Raw genomic sequence first — 26,203 nt, 5'->3', positions numbered from 1 at the left:
AAAATAGACTGGAGATTTATTTATTTTTTACATCATTTCATTATAGACAAGAACACAGACTCACCTTTCCAAACACTGCTATCCGTGTCTGATCAATATATGGAAATTTCATCATGTATCTGGAAAAAATACATATATTATATGAGTTGCAGTTTAAAAAAAAACAAGCGTAACATCTGAAACCCAGCTTCAAAACGACTGGGGTGTTTTATTATCGCAAGAGTGGTATTATATTTTCATTATAATATCACCCTTCTGTTTTCGAATGTATATTTGCAGCGGAGTGTCACAAATCTTTCTGCAATTACATCTGATGGCGTTATGGAGGATCAGTGGAGATGAAGTGTTTGTGTGTAAATCATCTGGCAGGAAAAAAAAAAAAACGATGCCTAAGATTGTTGTGGAGAGGCTCTTACTTTAAATCATTCCAGTAATATTTGCTAATTAATGCAAAGTAATCAGCACATGTAGTTTGATGAGGCATATTTGTTTTTAGGTTGATCTATATGAGCTGAAGCTTAGTGATCACGAGACAGAGAATTACACTACAGAACGCTCTAAAGGACCAATTTAGGGATGAAAATAAGACATATTTATCAAGTGATTCACTCCCACTTACAACAAAGTGTTTAAATTCAAAGATACACAGTGCTTCAGATAGCATGTTGCTATATTATACAGTCATTCCAGCCGTTGACAAAACACCTCAAGCTTTTCTGGAGCTTTCCATCCGTTACACATGATGTTTCTCTGCAGATGGTTTTGCTCATCTGTTATTCCCTGACATCTGAACTAACTGAATGAAGATTATGTGATATAATCAATCTCCACTACAGCTACTAAAAGAAAAGAGAGTTTTTTATATGATAAAAATGAATAATTAATGATAAATAATAATAGTAAAAGTCAATGATTCTTACTTTTATCTTTCATTTAGTAGCAAACTGTTTTACTGGCTGTATACTGTATATTAAGAAGAGGATGATATAGTTCATGCTGGTAAAAATAAGATTAGGAACATTTAACAACATACTCTACTGCTGCAATCTGGTCTTGAACATCAACGGTCCCCAGTCTCTGATGAACCTCATGCAGGATCCTCTGGCCCAGGAAGCCGCTGCCCCGGCCGTCCAGACGAGCCACGATGATGTTATCAGAGCTGACCAGTACAGAGTCCCAGCTGACAGCGTAGCGGTCACTCACAGCCTGACCACCCGGGGAGCCGTCACTGAGCAGAGGAGAGGAGATACAAATAAGGAAATGATTTCAATGACTGTAAAAGTGCCACAGAGGATCTTCTAAGTTTTGTAATTGTTTTATAATAACCCTTTTAATGAGTTACGGAGGCCTGGTTTTAGGTCTTTTTCTCAACATTCCCATGAAAATATAATGAACAATGTGTTGGTCTGTCTTTGAACTTCTTGTCTCTCCCTCCCCTGTGTGTGTGTGTGTGAATAGTAGCCTTTCCTCTTTCTAGGTCTCCATAGCGATGGAGGTCACGCGACTCAGGTCCTGTAAATCTGTATTTGTTTGGCGGCACCATATTCTTCACATATGTTCATAATTTATCTATAATTTTGTCATCCTGTTTTTCCATACTGTAATTTTGCTATCTGGTTCTGTACACACAACATCTACTGCATGTCCTCCCGTTCTGGAAGAAGGATCCCTCCTCTGTTGCTCCTTATAAAGTTTCTTCCATTTTTTTCACAATTAAAAGTTTTTTGGGGGAGTTTCTTTTTAATCGAATCGAGGGATGGAGGATGTTGTATTGCTGTACAGACTTTGAAACCCTGAGGTAAAGGTTTCAAAGGTGATTTGTGATATTAGGCCATAAAAATAAAAATTGGCTTGACCCCTCAACACTTTCCATCTTCTCTACCCTGCCTGTAGCACTCAGCCCCGAGCCCAATGGTTCCCTCTGAAGATGTAAATCAGTTTTTTTTTTTTTTTTTAAGGCTCAGAAAAAAGCTGGGCACTAAAACTTGGTTTTAGGAAATGTCACTTATAGGAGGAAATATTGCCTTTGTTAGGAACTATTTTCATCTGTGGATTAATACACATTTGGTGCTCTAGTGAGTGTTACAGCAGCAGGATGATGCATGTGGAATTGAGTCAAAATAAACTATATTGTATTTATATATAAAATATCATCAGCCTTATGCTTTAAATATATTGTTGTGCCCTATAGACACATATTACTTCCAGTATTGAATTTCTTAAACTGGTTTATTATTCAAATGCAACTGACGAGAGGATGTATCGACATGACCTTGGTTACTCTGCATGCAAAGTTTCATGCCTCACACATTAAATAGGCCTCTATTATATGTCCTGTATTGCTTGTTGGAGAAGATTTGGTATAAAATATGTAACTTTATGTCTTTTCTAAAACACAGAATCTACTGTTTTCATCACTGATGTATAACATGGTACATACACCAGCAACAGTAGTCCATAGTGACGTGAATCAGAAAAGTCTGGTGGGTAGGAGATCTTCAAAGGTAAATCTGTTAAAAAAGAAAAAGAAAGAAAAAAGAGAAAAGCAAATGTATTACTGATTCATCCCTGATCCACAGTAACAGTACAGAAACCAACACTTTATTCTCACCAAAATGTTCCATCTGAACAGTTCTGAAGTCAGTCAGCTGGATCCTTTTGTACTTCAAGGCTGCTTTCAGCAAAGAGTTGTTCTCAAGGATGTAGTAATCTGTAAAGATGAAGGGGATGCAGTTAAAGGATGAAAGAGTCCCAAAATTCCTGCCAATAAGTGTTGCTGCATACAAATGACCCCTAATGACACGAGGATTCGTCTTTCAAGCCGGTGATGTAGTGAGATGAGATGGAAAGTGTAGGTGCGATGGATGAGATCTGAGTCTCCTGGACTGTTTTTGACACAGTCTCATTTTGTGGTAGATTTAAGGGTTGCGGAGCTGAGTACATTCCTGAATTTAATCTCTTTACGGTTTAACTTTACATCTGGAAAGAAATGAAACAGTTCTAAATCATGAGACTGTAATATAATAATGTAATAAAATGTTCAATCAAAAAACTGATTTGTGAAACACCTCACTGTCAAAAAAATTGCAAAACGCTGGATATAGTTTGTTATTTGGGAAAAGGAACAAAATGATTTGCCACTGACCTTAACATAAATCATAATAATTTGATCATTGGTACCACTGTTAAATTTGGATGAGCATAAATTTACAGTCAAAAGGTTCCATTTCACAAAGGCGTTTTACACACAGCAGCTCGCTCGTTCTGGCCTCAAAAACAGGAGCTCTGCTATTTTCTCCACACGCAATAAACAATGGCTCTCTGATTTGGCCATTTTTTCCATTCAAGCCATTTGTGAACCAACTAAATGAAATGGAATTCATCCAGCATTTCTAATGGGAACCCCAAAATCAATAGACGTCTCATTATGAAACTGCCAGGGGGCTTGGGTTCCCAGCTGTGGATGGAGGGCCTATCCAAATAACCCTGGGTAAATTGCTTGCTTTTCTGCAGCACAGCTGTTAACTTTTGGAAGGGGAGGGGTGGGTGGGGGGGTGAAAAAAAAAAACTAGTGATAGACATACAGACATGGATAACAAGAGGAGACATGTGCATGGTTGATCTATGTGAGAGTGAGAGTGTGTGCGTGTACAGCATGTGTGGGGAAAAGGAAAGGAAGATGAAAAGAACAGATGGAAGAAATCTGAGTTTATAAGCCTCCCTGTTGAGCAGGATCAACCCGAAATGAGGTATAGCTCATACGGCCTTTTCATTTAACGCTGTTGGCAAGTTTCAAAAAGAAAATCTCCTCTACCTCCATTCAGGTTTTATATTGACTACATTACTCCAGAGTGAGACCTTGGGTAGCTTCAACAATCAGACTGAGGCAATCCCTAATTCAACCAGTAATGGTCTAAATAACCAGAATTAGGGATTTCATGTGCAGACAGGATTTAGAGAAACTCTTTTATGCCTTCATTTCCAGCAGAGTGGAATATTGCAATGGTCTCTTGTCTGGTCTTTCCAACAGTGTTCATTTCATTAAAAACAGGGAGGAAAAAAAAAACTTAGGCAAAAATATTCATTTACAACCAACTCAACACCATATTAAGCAGGCAGGATCCTGCATCCTAGTCACTCCCTCATCATCCTAAAGCAGTATCAATGGTAAATAATCGTCTTACTGTATTTCATATCATTCAGGGGCTGTGCTGCCCTGTTACACACTGGATTAGCAACATATTTTTAGTCAGCGATCTATGTATGTTGTTAAAACTGTGGCATAAGTCATGGAAATATTAAAAAAATATGTACAGTTAAGAAGACAACTCTTCACTTCTTTTAAACAGCCTATAAATCTCACAGGTGCTGTCATTACACAGCAGGCACATACGTGGTTACAAAGAACAGGGGGGACGTGACGGAGGTTTAATGGGCTGTGTGTTCTCGGCTCGGCTGTCTGCCCGCACGGTCGTGACTGTGTGGCTGTGAAGTGAAGAAGACAACCGTCTGTCGGCTCCGCAATCGCTCATTTTACATGTCGATACAGTCGATGGCTGTCATTAATCTATTTATGCTGATATTGAAAGGCTACGTCAGGATTATAAAATAATGATTTGATTACTACTGTGGCAGCAACTTATTTGAGCTGCATTTACATCACTTGGCTGCTTCGTCCTCACAACACAAACAGAAAAATATGTAAATGTCAACAATAATAACATGAATTTGGCTGCATTAACAAACAATATACAGTACCAGTCAAAAGTTTGGACACACTTTCTCATTCAAGGGTGTGTCCAAACTTTTGACTGGTACTGTAGCAGCGCTCACTATCACTAGGGGGGATCGATACCAAGTACAGAGTAAGGATCCAGCCGGGATCCACCACAGATCTGGATGGGCTCTGTCACAGACGAGGTGGCAACGTAAGATAGACGACTACTGTATTAAGACATTTTTCTGGCTTTGCCTGACATGACTTCAGCCGCTTGCTGCAAGTGCAAACATTAAAGGGGCTATATTCTGCACATTTCCAGGTCTATATTTTAATCTGGGGCTCTATTGGAATATCTTTGCATGATTTACAGTTTATAGTACAAAAAAAAATAGCAATTAGTATTTATCTTGTTGTATCTGACTGTTTATGCAGCCCCTCAGTTCAGCCTCTGTCTGAAACAGGCCGTATTAGCCCCTGTCCCTTTAAGGCACCTCTCTATTCTGATTGGTCAGCTTCTGGAAGCTGCATCACTCAGGAGGCTACGTCAACAAACCATGAAAAAAACTACAGTAGTAAAGGCTTTTGACTTGCAGGGAGCATTTCTACATATGTTAACTCTCAAGCTCTATGTTTAGCATAGATCTGATATCATAATAGTATATAATTAATATAATAATATGGCCTCTTTCACAGTAATAACCTTACATTTTCCTACATGTGATATGCGTGCATGTTTTCATTATATGGAGATTTTTTCAGTTTTGGTTAAACTTGTAAATGCTACCAATGTGACTCTGCAGACTCAGTGCACAATCAGTGAATGGGGAATTTTTATTTTTCCTGTTTGTTTTTGTAAAGCTTAGTGGGCTGCAGTGTCTCAATCAAACACTCTGAAGCAAGTGGACCGTGTGGTTTCAAACATCTGACCTGCTGCAGTCTCAATTTTTTTCACCAGCAACTAGGCCATCCTGCCAACAATGATAAAAACGGTCATCACATAGTCATCATTCCTGCGAGACTAAATGGAGTCCTTACTTGAATTATTGAGGCTGTGTAAGATCACAGTAGGTGCTCCAGGACCTAAAAGGGGATAAAAAAAGAAGCTTGTAAGTATAATTTAAACATTATTTTGTAATCCTCATGTGTACTGCGCATAAGCACTGAAGGGTAATTTCACAAATTACCATGTGGAAACTGTGGCATTTTTAAAACGAAATAATAAGACGACACAGTATGTCAGGTTGCTTCTCTGAAGCAATTACACAAAAGTCAAACGCAGGCAGCAGAGTTGTTCTTTTTTTTTTTTATCTTGATTTAGCTTGTCACCTTCTCTACCTTACCTGTATCAATTAGGGGTTAAAGGTTATTCACATTGCCTCCCTAATAGCCTCAGATTGTCAAATTAAGTCAGATCTTTTCAATGTCGTTTTGCAAAATACCTACTCAGAGGTTAATAAGAAGGCAGGTTTACTCAATAGCTGAGCTGCAAGTGAATCACTCCCTCTGCAACTGCAAAACTCACCTCATCACCTCCACCACATTCCACCTACTCCACACTTTATTTGCACTAAAACACAAACCGCAGCTCTTTCTTTATTTCTTTTCTCGTACTTATCTGTTTGTATTGTATTAGGTTTGACCTTTGTATTACTTACTACAATCGCTTGTGTCACATAGAGAAATGGTTTCATTATGCGCATGTACCTGCTTGAAAACACTAAACCACTCAGAAGCATTTTATGAGTAGAATTAAAAGGCTTGTGTTGCTCTTGATGAAAACAGGTGTCAGGATAAGCTTGCCAAGGTTATGTGAACTTGGCCTTCTGAAAACAACAAGCTTTCTCTTTTCTTTTTATTGCTTTTGGGAAAGGGAGCGCTGTTATTGTCCAATAAATCACCACGCCAAAGCCCAACCGCTTCTGAGCATGAAGCACTCTCATCTGCTCAAAATAAATTGAAACCACAAACAATATGTAGTTACCCTCTATTAAATACACTACTCATTGCCCAATAATGCTATCTAAAAGTAATTATACACAATAGAGTGACTAATCGTTCACCTCTCATTAGGAACTGATTAGAAGTTGATTGATCTGAATAGTTGGAGGGTGACCGGTGATGATGATGAACCCTGACATCTGCCAAATGATCTCAACTCATCAATAAAGACAATGGCTTCATAAATAGGAAACAGGAACATAAAACTGATTATAATCCTATTTTAAATCTTGAGTTGTCTTTGATCGTAAAGATCATTTTAAGTTAAAGGTAAAAGTTGAGTTTGTCTTAAGTTTAGTGTTATTTTATGTTTAAATTTGCATATTTTCATCATGGATCTCACAGAGGAAAGCAATGCAATGCAGGTGTAACCTTTGTATGACAAAATGGATATAGATAACATCCTTTTATTGCCTAAAAAAGATCATTCCTCTACTATCGTCAGTCAGCACTAATCTATATAGTGCAGTAATATTGCAGTTATCATTATCATCCAAAGCAAGAAAAAGGTAATTACTCAAAAGCAAATCATGAAAATGAGTTTTATAGAGGAATTTTAAAAATGGATACAGCAGCGTGCTGACTTTAGGTAGGTCATTCCAAAAAAAAAAAAAAAAGCCTTGATGAGAAAAATCCCATAAAATTATTTTGATGAGTCATCCTGGACTCAGAGTAGACTCATTTAAAGTTAACTTGTCAGTTGTAGCAGCTACAAGAGCGAAATAATGGGTCAGAAGAATGGGGCTGCAATCTAATTTGTTCATTTCTCCCAGATTTAACGACTGTTGGGTGAAGTTCTCTAAGTTCTCTATTTGTATAGTGGTTGGTACACTGCTCCACACTGCTGTGGCTTCCTACATTACACCTGCTTTGACATAACCAAATGAAATCCCTGAACAATTTTATGAAATCATTCTCATAATTATACCCCGTCCTCAAAATCCATATTCACTTGGAAATACGTCACGTTACAGAAGCTAAAAACGCTCGAACTCCTGTAACCTGAAAGTTAAATTTGGATATTTGATGACCTACCTTTACAGTGGAGGATGATGTGCTGGTTTGTGGGGCTGATGGCGGCATCGAAGTACAGACAGTGAGCTTTATTTAGCTCACATGTTAAACACCGTCGTGGGAACAGACCCACGGTTTTCACACTGAGAGGAGAGAAGATAATAAATTGGGAAAGTACTGTAAGACGAGCTGCACAAAACCTCTCAAGTAAAACATATCCACGAAGAGTAATGCCGACATCATTTTATATTATAATCAAGACGTCCCTTGAAGAGACCAAAAATAACAATAAAAACATCCCGCTAACAAGTATTACCTGTGAAGTCGCAGCCTGATACAGGCTGCATCTCTGTGCTAAATTCTCAAAATTGTCAAAAACTATTAAAAACACATAATAAATGGAGCTTTATTCCTCTCAGCTTGTCAAAGTAGTAAATCAGTGTAAACAGGGAAAAGTGTGAGATTAATAACATAGTCTACAAATGCATTCAGAATAATCTACACTGTCTGAGTTTATTAAAATGAATGACTCACAAAATGCAATGATATGTATTTTAACAGTTTTTGGACAACAATAGAGTTCTATGTTGCAAAGGAATCTATATCAGTCTTTGGTTACACAGCAAATACTTGTTAGCATTGTTGGTTTTGCCATGACAATCGTTGATAATAATTAAAAGATTAATTAATACCAGCCTTATGAGTTGATGTGCTTATATTCACAGTAATAAAAGGGTTGTTTTCCAAAAGAAATACTGAGCAAACATGGCGTGACTACACTGATAATGAAATCAGAGAGATAAAAGACTTGTGAGAGTCTTGCTGAAGGACAAAGGTTAAAAATAAGAATTTTAATTAAACATCTTTTTTTTATTGTACATTGTGAGCAGTACAAGTACAGCAGCTGTCAACATCAAATACTGAATGCAAAGCAAACCTGAAAAGTTGCCGCCTTCGTGATGAACCCTCTGTACTGAGAAAATAACTGTCAAGAGGAAACAAAGAGAAGCAACATCAAACACAGACACACAAAATTAAAAATCTGAACTTCATTATGTCTTTGCTTTTCTTGCTTTAGTTAAATCCATACATTTAAATTAGCATACCACACATTTTCATGTACAATGTGAATGTGTTATTCATGGCAAACTGAACTACCGACAGTAGACTTACAGGTTGTCAGTGTTTTCATCGTAGGCGATGATCTTCGTCACCTCCCAGTTCCCTGATGTTAGATGTCGGACTTCGTTTTGATCTGCTCTGAACTGAGGTAACCAAAAGAAAAAAGATTTATTTGAACTTGGTAAGCTCCATCTAATAACTTTTTTGCTTCTGTATGCTCAGGTATGATTTTCCTACAAAAACACAGCATTGGATTTGTTTAGATATCTCGGCCTCTGTGTATGTTTCACTGACAAGGACCTCTTATAGTTGTGTGAAGAGATTTGAATTGAGGTTCAAGTGGAAAATGTTTTAGTTTGAGCAGAAAATGTACACTTATCCATGTCTATTAACAGCAGTAGAAAGAACTCTGAGCTGTTACACAATACACACACACACACACACACACAGACAGATGCCTCACATATGCACAATTGTTGCCATGGTGTCAGATATTACGTTGGCTGTTTAGAGCAAATTATCACGGACTGCAAAAAAGTTCCAGGCCAAATATACTTTGTATTCAGACTGAATAGACCTGTAGGGAGGTAGGTCGGCGTGGCTGGTTGGGTGTACAGAGTGTCAGAGAGTCGGAGTTTAATTATTTATTGCTGCGGCTACAGAATCTGTAGTAAATGCACAAATAAACAAGACTAGGTGCGGATGTGTGGCTTTTGAGAGTCAGTTTCATGTACCATATGCCTTTGGCAAACACATCTGATTATTCAAAAGTACTACACACAAACAATGACAATCAACCTTCATAAAAAGGTTAAAGATTATAATATCCAGCACTCTGAAAGGACTGGTAGATTGGATCCAAACACACAGACAACAGGCAGATGCAGAAACAATCAGAAGCAAAATAAAAGAAAAGCTACAGAGTTCACATCTCGGACCACAGGAAATGCCTGCAAAAAGTTGTATATTTAGTGACAGAATAATCCAGCTAGGAGTTCTGCTCATATCAGCACTGAATGAACCTCCTGAAGCTGCTGGTTGTGGGACTTTTCCCTCTGACTGCCGGCTGGCTAACATTGCTAACAGCACTGCCAAGAGTGAGCAGGAGCTAACGTACTGTAGCCTGTCACCCTCATTGTTCTAACTCTATCTCAATGCCGTCTTGGTTTGGCTATACCCCACATAGCCCCACTCTAGTGCCACCATACAGTTCAAATACCTAACATTACTTTGGTTTATATTTGACTGACATGGACCTCTCGAAACCATGTGAGTACTGTCTGTCAGGAGCAAAGTCGGAAGTATTGTGACGTTATAGACCCACAAATTCACGTAGGCAGGTCAGGTTGAGCGGATGGGTGAACTAAGTTTGTGACTTTAGCACAGGAGACCTGAGTTCACACAACAATCTATGCTGGTTTCTTTTAACCATTACAACAATCAGCCCCTAGCAAAATAATTATTTTAGCTTTGACCAAACCCTAAACTTAACCCCACCCTAACCATAGAGGTGTTGACAACCTATTATGTCTTTAAATTTGTGGCTTGTTTGCATATTATTTATTGCTAAGTACTGAGCAACTACTTCTTTTAGTTGTGCAAATATTTATCAAATCTAACAAATGTGTTATTGGCTAAACTGGCTCATCACATTAATAAATACTGCATGAATTTTAATATGGGGAGAGTAATTTTATTATTGGAATAAAATGAGTAATAAGAACTTCTGTGCAACACAAACAGTAATGGCCTTCAAATCTGTTTTTAAATAAGCCTGTTCATCCCCACTAACATGCACCTTATGGATTTCTTTGGATGAGGAAGATGAGAACAGGCTATTTTTATCGGATTTTGTGCCTCTACTGGTGGGGAAGAAAGTATTATAAATCAGATGCAAGATGTTTCTTGAATATGGCAACACTTCAATAACACAATGGCATGACAAATAAAGGCCGCTGTGAATAATTTCCTCCATTTTTGGTCTAACTATTTGAGAGCATACACTTGGCTGCACATTGAATAAAACTGCTCTAATAAAGCTGTGGAAATACACAGAATTCGTCTAAGAAGTAACAGAGAATGAAGGACTTAACTTGACCCCTTGTGTATAAACGTAGTGACTGTATACTTCATTAAGTCATGGGTAAGTTGGCTATAAACTTCACCTGTGTGGTGAACATGGCGATGTGATGAAACTCTCCACGTCCTCCTTGTTTGACCGGGACAGTCAGGAAGAATCTGCTGCTGTCTTTGGAGAACACCGGTTCTTGGTTCTGCAGGAAAAACAAGGAAACATCAACTCCACAGTATTTATCACTACACCAGATCTAAATCAACATGTTCCTATTTGAGGTTGGACATAAACATTGGTAAAAAAAATAAAAATAAATAAATGAATCTGTCAAAAAAGGTGTGAAGTATGATTTTAAGTATCCTATTTTCAGAGGCTTACCATATGCTTACAGTTGACATCAACAGTCTGTGTGTTTAAGTGTTTAAAAACGATGATGAGAGATGTGCAAATGGCCTTCACAGTCAAACCACTTTTTACATGAATAAATATCCATTTTCTCAATTGCCAACACCACCGATTGATGTAACACTAGAGGAGAGTAAAACCTGTCCCAGGAAGCAGAATGCAGAAGAGAGAAAAACTATTTATTTACACCATTTACCACAACCTCACACTGGTGCTGTACTTAAAGGGGCACTCCACAGATTTTACTCATAAAGGGTCAGTGGGAGTACTACTCAGCCTGTGAAACCAGTTATCTGTCTTTTGTGGATGGAGCAGCTTTGTAAAGCCTCAGAAAATAAGTCTGATGATATCATCCAGCCTTTATGGACCTTGACTTCGGATACACACACAATACTTGAATGAGTTCATTGCTGGTTTGGCTCTGCACATGAGATTTATTGACAATAAGAAGAATATAGAAAATTGCCAGCCTTATCCTGTAAGTAAAGGATCTGAATACTACTACTTGATCAGCAGAAAATCAAAGTCATCTCTGGCAAATGAAAAAAAAAACAAAACTTAGATAACCTCATTAAATATTTTGAACTCTTTTGGCATACATTCCTGCTGTGAAATAAGGCAATGCTTAACTTTGTGATTTATATTTGACAAGTAAATCAGTAAATATCTCACATAGTAACACATTCTGCCTCAGAGATCTCTGAGGTCTTATGTGAGGATCTTACATAAAAGTCCCAAAGCAAAGGCCCTTTCCCTGCACTAACACAATGTCTCAGTTAGTAAATGAGCATCTTGCAGATTACCACTTTAACAAAGACAGCAAGCTCTGTGTGTGCCAAGATTGTCAAGTTATCCACCGCTATACAGCCAAACATGTATGGCTGCAGGGCTATATGATGAAATCCTGCCAGAACTTTCTCTCCTCTGCCTCCATCTCAGCTTTCCCACTCTCTAAATAAATAAAAAAAATGCTAAAGCTGAGTAAACCACACTTTGTCCTTTGAAAAAAATATAATATATAAATATATATATGGAATTAGCTGTACAGTGTTATGTTTGTCTTATGTTCTTATCTGATGCCAGGCTACTGAATATGCATGCCGCTCTTGACATTTCTACACAAGAAAAGAGGTTCATAACCAAACAAGTAAATTCTATAGTGCAGTCTTTGCAGGGGTAAGTGTTTGCAAGAAAACATTAGAAAAAACTCACAATGTACTGGCAAATCTCTCTGATGATCTGAAGTAAATATTTGTTTCTTGACAAAAAGACAATGTTTAAGACATAAAAAAATACCCTGCTTGGATTAATAATAGGTTTCTGATATGTATTTTCCACAAAAAGCTCAATAACCTTGTTTTTCCTCAAGCCAAATCTATGAATATGCAAATATTTTTCATTTTAAAAGTTTAACTATTGGACACAACATGTCTCATACTTCACTCAAAGTCTATTCTCAGTGTATGTGCACTGGAGGCTTCAAGTTTCCACATCACGCATGTATAAGTTGCATACTGGACCAGGATTGGCTCCAAACTAGTTGTGATGTCACAAATCATGCTCATATAGGAATATGCCTTAAAGGGCCTATATGTAAGAATTTCAGTTTAAAATATTAAAAAAAAAAACCCTAAAATTATTGACAGAATGTGATTAAATAACAGTTTTGACATTATGTCACAGATGTCTATGTGTTGTGTTGCAGAGATATTTACTGAAGTTAGCATGCTAATCAGCTAGCCAGTCCTGTCTCGTAATACCACTTTGTACCCTTAAGAGTCATTGTAGTGTCTGCCTCCAGTCCAACATGAGCGAATGAAGAAGTAGAGCTACTTCTTCTTCTAAGTTCGATTTATTCAAGCAAACATTAGCTCAACATTAGCACTGAATTGATATTGCGATCATATGTAGTCAAAGTCCTAGTTACTTAGTTTGCTAACAGACAACTATTGATTTGGTGCTAACGTAGCGTAACGTAATGGACACCCCAAATACACCCAATACACTTGTCAGTTCTCTTTATATGTCAGAGGAAGGCTCTAGTTTTTGCTACTAATGATATAGATACTGTATATGATATAGAGACCGAGCAGTATCAGGAAAGACTGCAGTTCCCTGCAGTCTCACAGTTTCAATGATTTGAGGGGCTGACATGAGTCTTTCTTGCTGCTGCTCAGCTGGTGTTTGCATCATCAGGGGCAGGATTTTGGGGGATGAAAAGAACCTTCACCAATTTTCACTCTCTATATCTTGAGGGAAGTTGTGCTTTATGTCACATCATTTGATAGATATTGAGATAGAGAGGATTAACAGGTGAAATTATAGCACAGTAAAGACTTGGAAACCTGGAGAGGAGAGAACTTTACCTGCTTGGAAAGCCAGAGCTCGGAGCTTTCTTCAAGTCTCTGAAAAAGATGTCAAAGAGAGCAAAGTGTGAGACTCATCAAAATTCTCCCATCTTTACAGCCTTTCTTTCTTGGTTCTACTTGCTACTTCCACTTGATATACAGAGGTTTTAAAAGAATGAACAACAAAAAGGATGAACAGAGCAGTGTTGTAAGATACGGTATAATCACATTCTTTCACAAAATACGTTTTCTTTTATGTCAACAAAACAATTGCAAGTTTCACATTTTTCGTATTTTGTCAACCATCTTTTGTGATAACACTTCTGTGGCATATTTTCCAAACACAATCATCTGTCACATAATGGACCCCTTATTTTGCCGTTTATTTTAACACGCCACTGGGGACGGCATTCCCAGTCTGAGCCAGAGTTTTGGCAGGGGATCTGTGTCCAGGCCTGAGCTAAGCTGTCTCTTGGCTGGGTGGCATGTTTGTTCATGCAAATCACACCAAATCAGAAGCCACAGAACTGGAGAGTAGCCTGTTGAGTCCCACAGTTCAACTGCTGGGTTGACACTAGTCTGTGTGTCATCCAAATATGGAGGGAATACAGAAGAAGCTTACCACAGGAATATAGTTCCAATTTCAGTTTCAATTTTCCAAAAAATCAATAGTTTAACAAATACAAAAGTTAAGGCCCATTCACACCAGAAAGTGTCATAACAAAGTTCATTTGCATGTCCTTGCAAAATATGTGTTGGTAGAAGCTTAGTTATGTAAGCCTAGTGATTACTTGCAGGGCTAGTTGGTGAACTACTTTAGCTGGTAAGCTAACTAGCAAGCCAGTAATATGCTAGTGCTAGTCAGTCACAATAGTTTGTACCGTTTATGTCCCACTTGTATTTTGTTATCAGGGTTGTACATAATTGTATTCAATAAAGAGTTTCTGGAAAGAAACTCTGAAAATTCTGAAAATTATTATTATTAATAATAATAACTTTATATATATTTTGCACTTTTAGAAACTTCCGCTACAAAGTGCTTCACAAACAAGCACAGTCAGTGAAGGGAAGCTAAAATAGGGGAGATATGATCATGCTTTCGTGATTTGGTTAAAAGTCTTGCTGCTGCATTTTGGACACCCTGAAGCCGTGCAATCATGTTTTGGCCAAGACATGTAAACATGGCATTACAATAATCTAGACGAGAAATGTTAAAAAGTATGAATAATTATTTGAAGATCATTAAAAACAGTAAAAGACCTAATTCTAGAGATATGCTTTTTATCATGGGACTCGAGAGAGAGGTTGATTTAAAATTACTCCAAGGTTTTTAACAGTGGGTAACGCATACTGAGCTAGAGAGCCAAGAGCAGGCAGAACTTGTTTGTGCACAGGGCCCATAATGAGGATTTCTGTTTTGGGGGAGTTAAGCTAAAGAAAGTTTTCTGCCATCCACTCTTTAACCGCAGTTAAAGGTAATTAGGGGGAAGATAACTTAACTGATTCAGATGGTTCACAGGACAAATACATCTGAGTATCATCTGCACAACACTGAAATGAAATATCATGATGTTTGATAAAGTGGCCCAAAGGGAGTAAATAAAGAGAAAATAAAATTGGTCCTAGAATTGAGCCCTGCGGTACTCCATACATAGAAAATGCTTGAGAGGGGGTAAAGCCATCAATTAACATAACAAATTTTCTGTTAGAAACACATGAGGGGAACAACTGGAAGGCAGTCCTGGAGATACCAACACAAGTTCTCAACCTTTTAATAATAATATTATGATTCATCATGCTGAAAGTGGCGCTAAAATCAAGCAGAACCAGCACCGAGCATTCACTTGCGTCAGCCTTCATCATTGATAACTCTAACAAAGGCGGTCTCTGTGCTGTGTTGCTGTCAGAAACCTGATTGAAATTTCTCAAAAACATTGTTGCTGATCAAGACTTACAACAATTGATTTGAGAAAAGTTTCTCAAGGATTTTTTGATATAGAAGGAAGCTTAGAAATTGGTCCATAGTTGCTAAGGTGAGAGGGATCAGAACCAGGTTTTTTGAGGAGTGGCTGAACACTAGCAGTCTTAAAATAATCAGGAACACATCCAGAAGATAAAGAACTGTTGATGATTGAGAGCAGGCACGGAGTTATACTATCTAGAGCATCTAATAAGAGTATGTGAGGTGTTATGTCCAGTGGACTTGATGATGGTGTCGTGTGTGAAATTGTTCAGTTAATTCTTGGATAGTAATTTCCTTAAAAACATGTAAAGTATCCAGCTGAAGACAAACTGCTGTAAGCCAGTCAGTGATTCTATTAAAATAAATTGATTTTGCAGTTTTAAATGCTGATGTGACTGAGCCTTTAAAGTATTAAGTGAATTATATGTGAAATATTCATTCCTGTAATGTCCCTTACATGAGGACAGTTTAGATTTGTCTTTGATACACATTGGTAATCATCATTGGTAATAAAAACAAGCAGGGTGTGATGCCTCTAAATTTTTCAGTCTTCTTCTCTACCCAAGGACACATCTTTCTTTTTATACATCTCTATCTGTTTGTCTCTCAAAACACAGACCGTGACGCAGGCTCCGGTGGTGGTGTCACACACAGTCAGGATGGAGATGTTCTGGGACCGGTTCAACCACCTGACAGATGTCTTGGTCTTGCTGATCCACTTCACCATTGTCACATAATGTTCCCTGTGAAAAACATTGTAATGACAATGGTTATTTCAAGTCTTATAATTATCTGTGCACTGGCAAAGACAGTAGATTGGTATTATATCAGTCAAGGACATGCAGGTTGACCATAATATATAATATATATGTCTTAAAATACTTAATACTTAATAATAGGAAAATGTGCATGAAGAAGAAGATCACAGGTGGGCAGAAATTACCACAGCACACAATTTCTATGTGTACTGCATGTTACAAAAGAAGTTTAATGAGTAGTTCAGTAGCACAAGTCCTTGCATGTGGTTGAATAATAAAAAACGCTACTGAAAATAGACCATAGAAGAAAAAAAAAAAAAAGCCGCAGAGCAGCACTTCTCACCGTAGTTTCAGGCTCTCTGGAGGCATGAGCTCCAGCGTGTGCGTCGGCCCGTAAAGATTGACTACATAGAGCTTCACCGCCGGGTTGGGTTGGCCGGCCTGCATGCAGAATCAACAGTCAAGACTTTAAACAAAAGCCCCACATCATTGCAGTGGGAAATGCTTTACGGAGCACGATCCAACATGGCAAGTGTGACTTTTAAAGTGCTGCACAATGACGAAGTGAATTAGAATGAATAATTCATTCAAAGTCGTTCTCTAAACTCTTAAAATGCACATACAGTTAGACAATAATGCATGTGTTTTAATGCAGAAACTGGATTTTTTCCCCCCTAATTAAACTAAACAGCAGACATGAAAAAGACTGATGATTAAACATGATGCATTGATAAAACACTTCATTGAAGCAACTGTAAGTTACTATCATAAAGACCAGGCATGGCTCTCATCTGAATATTGTTCTGCATACAAATCGAGAAGAAACCTTCCCTCAGACATAATTACACTGTTAAGCCTCTTTCACACATAGAGTATGAAGTTAGCAGTACAATGTTAGCTGTGAACATCAGTGCAATGTGTGTACAATTTAGGCTATTTGTCAGTGAATAAACGCTCCTACTGTAGATACATTTAAAGATGTTTCTGGTGGAGAGACATGTCCGCCCACTGAGCCCCGTTAATCAGCAGGAGTGACAAACCAGTTTGCTGTATCTTTTCCATGCATCTGACACCCGGCACCGCCTCTGATCTCTATACGCCTACTCACCAAAACTTTGCTCTGTGCTCCGTAAGAGTAGTTAACATTATGGATATGATTTGGATTGTGATATTAAAGCTAATAGAATGTTAAATGGAGCGTAATGCAGTGATATTGTCGCACCAAGCACCATAGAGGAGATATTGCTATTTTTGTGTTGTTATTATAAAATGTAACTAACTGTATTTCTTTCATAATCAGTGTAGCTTTATGAAAGCAATACCGTTGAAGTTACATGAATAAACAATTACAAAAGAATGTGAACATTCAAAAATTAGCAATGTCTCTTCTATTCAGCGGAGTCTTGTGATAGATTTGCTTGCTCCGCGTGAAAGTGTCTTTTGTCAGACAGACGTAACCCTTTACATGCTTGTTCCTGCAATGTTACTGCTTTCATTCACAATACAGCCATACTGCCATTTTCCCTGAAATGTTACTAGGTCTTGAGGTGAGAAATTGGTGCTACAGATTTCCCTGAACATCGATCCCTGCTCCCATTCACACATGACCCGCGCAGGAAATGTTCCTGAACATTTCAAGGATAGACTGCATGTGTAAGAAAGGGGCTTTAGAGACCAGTGTTGTATGATGTTAAATGGATTCTAGAAGTTAGTTTGATATTCTGTGTAGTAATTTTCTTTTTTGGTGCACCCACTTCACCTACAACCAGTCTTTCTACTTGGATTTCCTGTGCTTCCTAAAATGACCTCTGATGATTCAGCGGGAGAGGTCTGTAGAAAGATCTACAGAGAGAACATGTGTTGCTTTCAATCAAAGATAGGCATATAAATATGGCTATTTTTGCGAGCCAACTTCTTTTCTGTCAGTGGGGAAATTGGTTCCCTGCCTGTTCTGTACTGTCTCTCAGAATGGACATTGGTGGATAGTGACGGCTCTACACCAGAGACTATTTATAAAAATATACAGTAATTGCTTAACACACACTTGGGGAGGCTGTTTTTGTTTCTCCTTCAGCTTTCTGCTTCAAACTGCATTGAACAAATGTCACATCAAAGTATTACTATACAGTATGGGAGCAATAAGAAAAATATGATAGAAATAGTGCAGTACTCCATGATGTGAGAATACATATCGTAGACTGACTTTGCCCTCTTCATTGAGCAAAAAACATTTTCTAAAAGACAAATAACAGTTTGTTCTTCATATTTGCCAGGAAACATGGCTATGGATATTATAAGATGTACAGTATGTCTTCTAAATAATGCTTACCTTGGGGTATGGGTACTGCTTTCCTTTGGGATATGTCATGCCAGTGAAGCGGGGTAAAGCCATGTTGGGTACCAGACTGTCATTAAGGACCAGGAAGGCCAACCTCTCTCCATCAGGTGACCACCAGTGTGCCACATGGGTCTGAAGGATCTCCTCTGATTAGAAGAAGACCCAGAATGAGCTTTATTCTTTTGTGAGGAATCAATTTTGTGATGCAAGAATCCATAAGCAAGAATTTTACTCACTCAAAACACAACATGTGATCTGTCATTAGGCATTTAAAGCCACTATGTATACATTTTGAAGCGATTATGCCTTTTTTGACACTACCACTGGAGGCAACAAAGTTAGATATTTTCAAATTCATAGCAGATTTAAAGGGGACATATCATGCACATTCCCAGGTCTATATCATTATTCTTGGGCTCTACTGGAATAACTTTAAGAAAGATATACTGGCCCTTAATGCAGCCCCTCAGTTTAGCCTCGGTCTGAAACAGGCCGTTTTAGCTCCTGTCTCTTTAAGGCCCCCCTCTACCGACTCTGTTCTGATAGGCCAGCTTCTGGCAGCTGCCTCTTGGCTGACACAATAGTAGTAGGATTTAACTTCTTTACTCAAAATGGACATTTCTCAAATACATCTATACATGTTCAAGTGTGAATCAGATCTGAAATATGCAAGTGGACAACGTGAACAACCTGTGGAACAACTTTAGCAACAAAGGCTGTGGAACCAATGGCCATTTGTGGGCATGCATGAACAATCTGATGCCATCACTAGGAGGAAGTAGAGGTGACCTTGCAAATGAAGTGTTCAGAGCAGGCTGAAGCACTGGGCATTTTACATATGTTCACCTCAAGTTTTGGACCTTTGACCATGTTTAACATAGATATCAGACATCATAACTATAACAATAACAGAAAATCACATGATATGTCACCTTGAAATCACAGTGTACCTCAGCTGTGCACACTGTACATTAAACCTAGGACCAAATAAATATTATTATTGTGTGAACTTTTGTATGTGTTATTGACATTGCACTATGAATTATTCTTAGTATTGAGGCTAAATGTAGATGGCATAAAGAAACAAAGAAACAGGTTCAATGTTTTAAACAATCAAGATGGTGAATTGTACTAATAACTCAGTAAAATTGCAGTTTATCCATGTCAAAACTATCAGATATATCTCCAGTTTGAGATAGCACCAACTGTAATAAGCTCAGTCTTCTGAATTGGCATTAATAACATCTTTAACACAATGTCATATTCAGCTAATGATACTGATCTGTGTCACTTTGGTAATAAGGTAGGTTACTGTTTATATCCCTTTGAAGTGATAATAGATGTTTAAATGTATTCAAAGTGTAATTTCATAGAAAATGTATTCCTGTGTAGTCCTTAATGGTTAACACGCTCTTCAAATACAGAACCAAACACACTTAAGAGGAAATAAAAGAGCTGATATTACAAAAGAGGTATTAAATGTGGTTCTAATTTTGGGGTCAACCATCAGTGATAGCTACATTATTGTATAGTTAAGGACAAAAAAAGAAGATGAATCAACAGTGCAGTTATTATGGTTGCTTGCCTTTTTATGAGATTTACATAATCTTCTTTTCTCCTGAGAGATGGGCCAGAGTCACAAAGTGTACACAGTGTGTGTTTACTTAAAGCACATAAAACGACTCTTCACACCCAGTGGGGAGATATCTGTACTAGAACAAACATAGTGAATATTTAATCACTGTCGTTCATAAGGTAATGTTTCTAAACACAGACATTTTTAGTTTAATGGGACAATCTGTCAATGCTTTGAAATTAAGTTAGATATTATAATTGAACCTCTGCGATGTTTAAAAACCTACTGTGGCAATGCAGGTTCCCCACAGCTAAAATCTGACATTGACTTCCTGTTGTTCAAAAGTTTGTCTTGCATGGTCAGCTAACAAGCAAAGGTCAAAACTGCATGCCTTTGCTAGTTTTGCACTTTGACTGAATATGAAAATATATATATGTAAACAAGCTGATATGTACCTTCATAGAGCCAGTCAGCAATCCCATTGAAGATGACCCCTTCCTTCCCCGAGGACGTCAGCCTAAGGGAGTTACTCTTGACATCTGATTGGTAGTAGATGTTATTTTCAAATATGTAGAGCTGTCAGGACAAAGCACAAACAGTCACGGTTTAAATGTTATGGTATGGGAAGGTGTAGAGAAATGATGCAGGAGGCAAAAAATGGTGGCTGTAAAATTGTAAAAAAGTATACCCCAGATATTCTGCTTCACAACTTTAGCACACATCCACTGGATTATTATTCATAATATTAGATACACACATTATCTGTTCAAGCATCCAGACTATTCTTTTAGGATTAAAAGGTGCAAAGCAGTGTCTGTAAATCATCAGGTATTTGTGGGAGTTAACACGTCTCTCCAAATTCAGACCAGTAAGTAAAAATCCCCAAACCTGAATGCTCTTCTCACCTTTAACACTGATCAACATTTAGATTCAAACCCTAGGTGTTAAGAACAACAGAGGAAGTGGGTAGTTTTCATTGGTAATAGTTCCAACCATATGAAGAGTGCTACAGACATTGTGCTGTAGAATAAAAACAATGCTATACATATAATTCGACTGATCAATCAAACATCAGAGTCCATGTCTTCATGTTACACAGAGCAACGTCTCTCTGAGATAGAAAAAAAGAATCTTTCTTTTGCCTTTCCAAAAACACAGAAGTCTGTAGCCTTATGTGATCTTCCATAAAAAAAATATTAGTAAAAGCCTTCTCCATGCACTGACACAACCTCACAGTCAGCAGAGCCTTCTGCTGTCTGGCTGGAAGCCATCAAGATATCATCAGTCCAGAAGGCGGTCTGTGCATGTACTGAAAGGTTCAGAGAAACAATTATTTACAGTTACAGCAGACTTACTTACGATACACCATCTGCACATATGGGATGGTTGGGCTCATTGCTAAAAATCAGCCATTTGATGTTTTTTACTCAAAGTTTGATCAAATTATAGACATCTGTGCTAGGAAAATAAGACATTCAGACAGTGTCAATATAAAATATCAATAACATAAATTCCTGTCAATTTTGTTACCACTACAAAGACAATTATTTAGTTACCCAAAGTGATTGAATTACCTTTTGATGACACTGCTTTACTTTAAAACTGTATTAAAACCAAACTACTGTCACATATTTGGTGAATGGAAAGTATTTTCCATTACATTAACAGATAGTGTCATTCAAAAATATATCATTTATTTTCGTAAAAGCAACCCAGTCGCTAGAAGAAAACGTTGGTATTGAACGTTTCTGCAAACCACAGAAACGTTGAATATATACGTTTCAACACGTATAATACGTATCATATCAACATTTCTACAAACATAGCATATTAACATTTCTACCTGTTGAATAATGATGTTTTATGGTGTGACAACGCTGTGGTTAAGGTCTGGTTAGGTTTTGGTACAAAGACCACTTGATTAGGGTTAGGGAAAGATCATGGTTTGGGTTAAAATAAAAATAAAAAAATAAAATACAAATGGCAGATGTCTCTCTAAAAACACCTGGTTTTCTCACCAGAAAAACAGCTGCAAATGTCCTGACATTTTGCTAAAAATACCTGCTTTTGTCGGTTGAAACGAGAAGCGGACATTGGTTTCGAGGTGGTCTCAAACCGTGTTCTCTTCTGACTTCCAACGAACTTACTAACCATCAACCTGCCCCTCCTTCTCCTAAGAGGAAAGATCAGCTCATACAGATCGCATGTGAACTGCGTTACTTTAGAAATGGTGAGATGATACATATTTTAGAAATGTTCATATGATACGTATTGTTGAAATGTTAATATGCTCCGTTTTGTTGGAATGTTAATAGTCTACGTAATTCATGTGTTGAAACGTAGATATTCAACGTTTCTGTGGTTTGCAGAAACGTAAACTGCCAACGTTTTATTCTGGTGACCAGGCTGCTAAAAGAGCTGGGCACTGCAGTTTTTTAGAAACTGGAATAAATAGTGCATTTGTTGGGCACTATTTTTAAGCCAGATTATTACACATTTGGTGCACTAGTATTTGCAACAGCACTTTGAAATCTACACAGGATCTATGCCAAAATGTACAAATGCCAAACCTTTATACAGAATTATACAACTGTGCACAAGCACACCTGCATGCAATCCACGTGAAAATGTGGGTATCTGGATAAGCCTCATATCTCCCTCAGTTACCCATTAATGATCAATGACAGATCCTGTATGGATATTGACAAACATATCATTCATTGGCAACAGTATCACAGACAAAAGAAAGTTTGAGAGGCTGATAGCTGCAGCAGCATGAATGCAGTCGGCTCAACTAATCAGATACTTCCTGAAATTAAACATGGTGGTCAAACATGGAAGTGGATGCTGAGAAGTGCAGTGCTGTACACCACCAGATCATGGCCACCGGAGCTCACCCATTGATATTTTTTAAGTAACTATACAGACATCTACATGACTGATGAAATCACACATTCACTTTGCAACTACTGTATGAACACTATATTTAGTCCAGAATGCATCCTCTCTCATTTTCACAGTCGATGTGCAGGTGCAGGAAAGGTTTCTGTTTCTGCACAATCAAACATTTGCATGAAAACGAATCTTTCAAACCCACACAACAGTTATAAATGAGGCCCCTGGACACCGCTTGTGGAATTGACCCAAAATAAACTACAGTGCACTTGTTCAGGAGAACAGGCAACAGTCATTAGTAGGATCAATTCATTGTTGGGTTTGATGTTTCTGTGGGATTTGTTGACAATAAGAATAAAATAGTATGTATCTTCAGCCTTGAAACACACAATATGTAATATCTGCTGCTAGGGGTCTCTTAATCAAAACAATAACAAAATACGGAGATTGATGATGTCGTGGGAGTTGTTGTCTTCATTGTTAAAAAACCACCATTGCCATCATTGCAGTCAGCTTCTCTCTGTTAGGATTACTCCAGTGTTCATCCTTCAGGATGTTTTTACCAGGAGTGGAATTATCTGCAGAGGTCTCCTCCTCTCCAAAACAAACAGTTGTGATGATTAAAACCGGTAAAAACACCGAATAAAGCAGTTTCACATTAAAAATCAGTGTTTCTCTGATGCTGTTCAGCGGACACAGGATGTAAGGAGGGGCTGTGAGCCGAGCTGCCACTTTGCTCAGTTTGTTTCTCTGATAACTTAAGATCTAGACGTCTGATGATTAAAATCCTTCATCCGGTTAAAATATATACTTAACAATGACCAAGATCTAAAAAGTTCATTGCAAAAATGTGGCTTAAAACTGAGTTTCTGGTGAACAACCACAACACTGACGTATTATCTTGTACTTCTATCTTTGGTAGAGGAGGTATGACACCATTGACAGGCGACCTTGATTACCTTGATTAAAATGATGGATTTGCTATAATGTAAGTACCCAATGGAACAAATATATAACATAGGTCTAGTCATTTTTAGACATTGTAATGCAGAATAGTTACATATTTTAGCTTTAATAACCAACATTTTTGTAGCCTTCCTCATTTCATGCATAATATGTGAAGTGCTTTATAATATAGAGACAAAGTGTTAAAAGCAGTTTGGTATCTCACCTCAAAATACAGTATATAAAAATGTAGGGCATCTATGAAATATGTCTAATTACATGTTACTGGAAGTACAGATGGACTAAAAAGATAAGAGTAGTCACAGTGGGTGAAACATTAACTATGACCAGAATTATCCTGATTGGGAAAAGTCATTATCCTGATCAACTAGTCCTATTTAGTGTTGCTTAAGACTCTGTGGTGATGAATAGACAATCATAACTCATGCTCTAGACGTGACTGGCATCCTCCTAATGAGAATACACAAATTCCCAAATAATTACCTTACTATGTGGCTCACTTAGAGCTTTTTTTTTTGCACAACACACGTCATGTCATTGTTTCAAAAGATGCACTTCTGGCTAATGATACCGTGTATGCCACTCCAGAGCTAGAAAGCCTTCACATCTGTCTAGCGCACACCTCCTTATCACCATAATGACATACCTAATGGAGTCTTGTTTGATTTATGCTCAAATATTCCACGCTGAAATTTGCAAATATGGACAAAGGAGCACTTATGCTTTAGCATTTCAGCTGTCAACAAAGAAGCCTCCTCATCTGCACAGTGTAGATAAAAAAAAAGGTGTGATGGGAGAGAATTAGCATCTAATTAGGTTCACTACAAAGTGAACCTGAGTACATTATGATTTGAGTGTGAAATTCTGAATTATAAACGCCTGGAAACTACAATGGAAAACAGTACACAACAGGGCATTTTTGTGTGTGTCTCCATAGTTCAAATACACATGCAGTAAAAGAGGAAATACACACACATCTCAAAACATGAAGCTGAAACGTAGCATGGCACTTTGTATCACTTTTCATTCAGTATAGAGAAACTAAAGGCTTTGTTTGCTGACTGATTCCATTACATAAAGAAAGGAATGTGACCTTTGGAGTGTTTACTTCTGATTAATTGTGTTGTCATCCAGGTCAAATACCAATGAAAGTGTGGTTTTCATAACAGTCACTGTTATATCCCTGGAAAAGCATCCTTTTACAATTAATTAACTTAATTACTGTAAGCATGTATAAGACACAAATGACTAAATGTTTAAACAAAAACAATGTAATCCTCACTGAAAAGCAATAAAACTGATACAGGCAAATTGAGTCTGTGCTGAAAGGTGGGTGAAGGTGTGATTTTTTTTTTCCTGTGTGTTCTCACCAGTTGTTGGCCTTGCACTCCCCACGCAGCGTACTGCAGGACCGAATTCGCCACCTCAGGGGGGTCCAGCTCCCAAACCTCCCTGGAAAAATAACAACGGGCAATATCATCACTAACATCCAGTGGTACAGTATTTTTGTGGGGTCCAATACACAACATAAAGATAAAGAAAACACAAGATTCCAGACGCGTAAACACACATGCAACTATCTACTGTGAAATAAACACAGTGATGCCTTTTAATAGAGACTCAGACCGAGGATTCATATTAAAATAATGTCACAATTATAGGTGAATGTTCAAATCCTTTCTGGGGCATTTTTCCCTTTGTTATAATGTGCGTCACTATCTTTTGTTCCAATTGTTTCCAATTGCGTTTGACAAATTTTATTTGTGTGCATTAGAAATGACAAACTGTGAAATTACTTTTTCCTATATGGTTGTGGTGTGAAAGCAGCAGGGATGTGATGTGTGCATGTGCGCATGACAAGTAGATGTTAATTTTCTAACTATGCAAGTCATATTCCAGATTGCTCCCTGTGAGGGCTGCTGTTGATGGGAAACGTGTTTCATGGAGCAGAGACATCATTTCTTTTCTTCCAGTTTTTAGATAAATTGATCTCTAAATTAATAAAAAATGGATTCACATTATGCTA

General features: G+C 37.7%; 1 protein-coding gene across 3 annotated transcripts in view; it reads right to left on the bottom strand.

Annotated features, from left to right (window-relative positions):
- The window catches only part of LOC121907430 (inactive dipeptidyl peptidase 10-like), a 204,495-nt gene that overhangs the window by 5,028 nt on the left and 173,264 nt on the right, over positions 1-26,203 (bottom strand). For 2 of the 3 annotated variants that reach the window (XM_042426992.1, XM_042426993.1), the window contains 15 exons: positions 25,548-25,629; positions 20,772-20,892; positions 18,732-18,886; positions 16,746-16,843; positions 16,264-16,387; positions 13,700-13,738; positions 11,020-11,127; positions 8,906-8,997; positions 8,670-8,717; positions 7,754-7,875; positions 5,756-5,800; positions 2,612-2,710; positions 2,441-2,510; positions 1,034-1,228; positions 65-119 (listed from right to left, as the gene is read on the bottom strand). In XM_042426992.1, the coding sequence (XP_042282926.1) occupies positions 65-119; positions 1,034-1,228; positions 2,441-2,510; positions 2,612-2,710; positions 5,756-5,800; positions 7,754-7,875; positions 8,670-8,717; positions 8,906-8,997; positions 11,020-11,127; positions 13,700-13,738; positions 16,264-16,387; positions 16,746-16,843; positions 18,732-18,886; positions 20,772-20,892; positions 25,548-25,629 (1,453 nt within the window). Of the gene's footprint in view, positions 1-64; positions 120-1,033; positions 1,229-2,440; positions 2,511-2,611; positions 2,711-5,755; positions 5,801-7,753; positions 7,876-8,669; positions 8,718-8,905; positions 8,998-11,019; positions 11,128-13,699; positions 13,739-16,263; positions 16,388-16,745; positions 16,844-18,731; positions 18,887-20,771; positions 20,893-22,467; positions 22,512-25,547; positions 25,630-26,203 lie in introns of those variants that run through there. The other variant, XM_042426994.1, reaches the window with a different exon arrangement.

Source organism: Thunnus maccoyii, chromosome 11 (assembly GCF_910596095.1).
Source record: "Thunnus maccoyii chromosome 11, fThuMac1.1, whole genome shotgun sequence".
NCBI lineage: Eukaryota > Metazoa > Chordata > Actinopteri > Scombriformes > Scombridae > Thunnus > Thunnus maccoyii.
The sequence above is the reverse complement of the archived record's forward strand: the minus strand, read 5'-3'. Positions and strand labels throughout refer to the sequence as shown.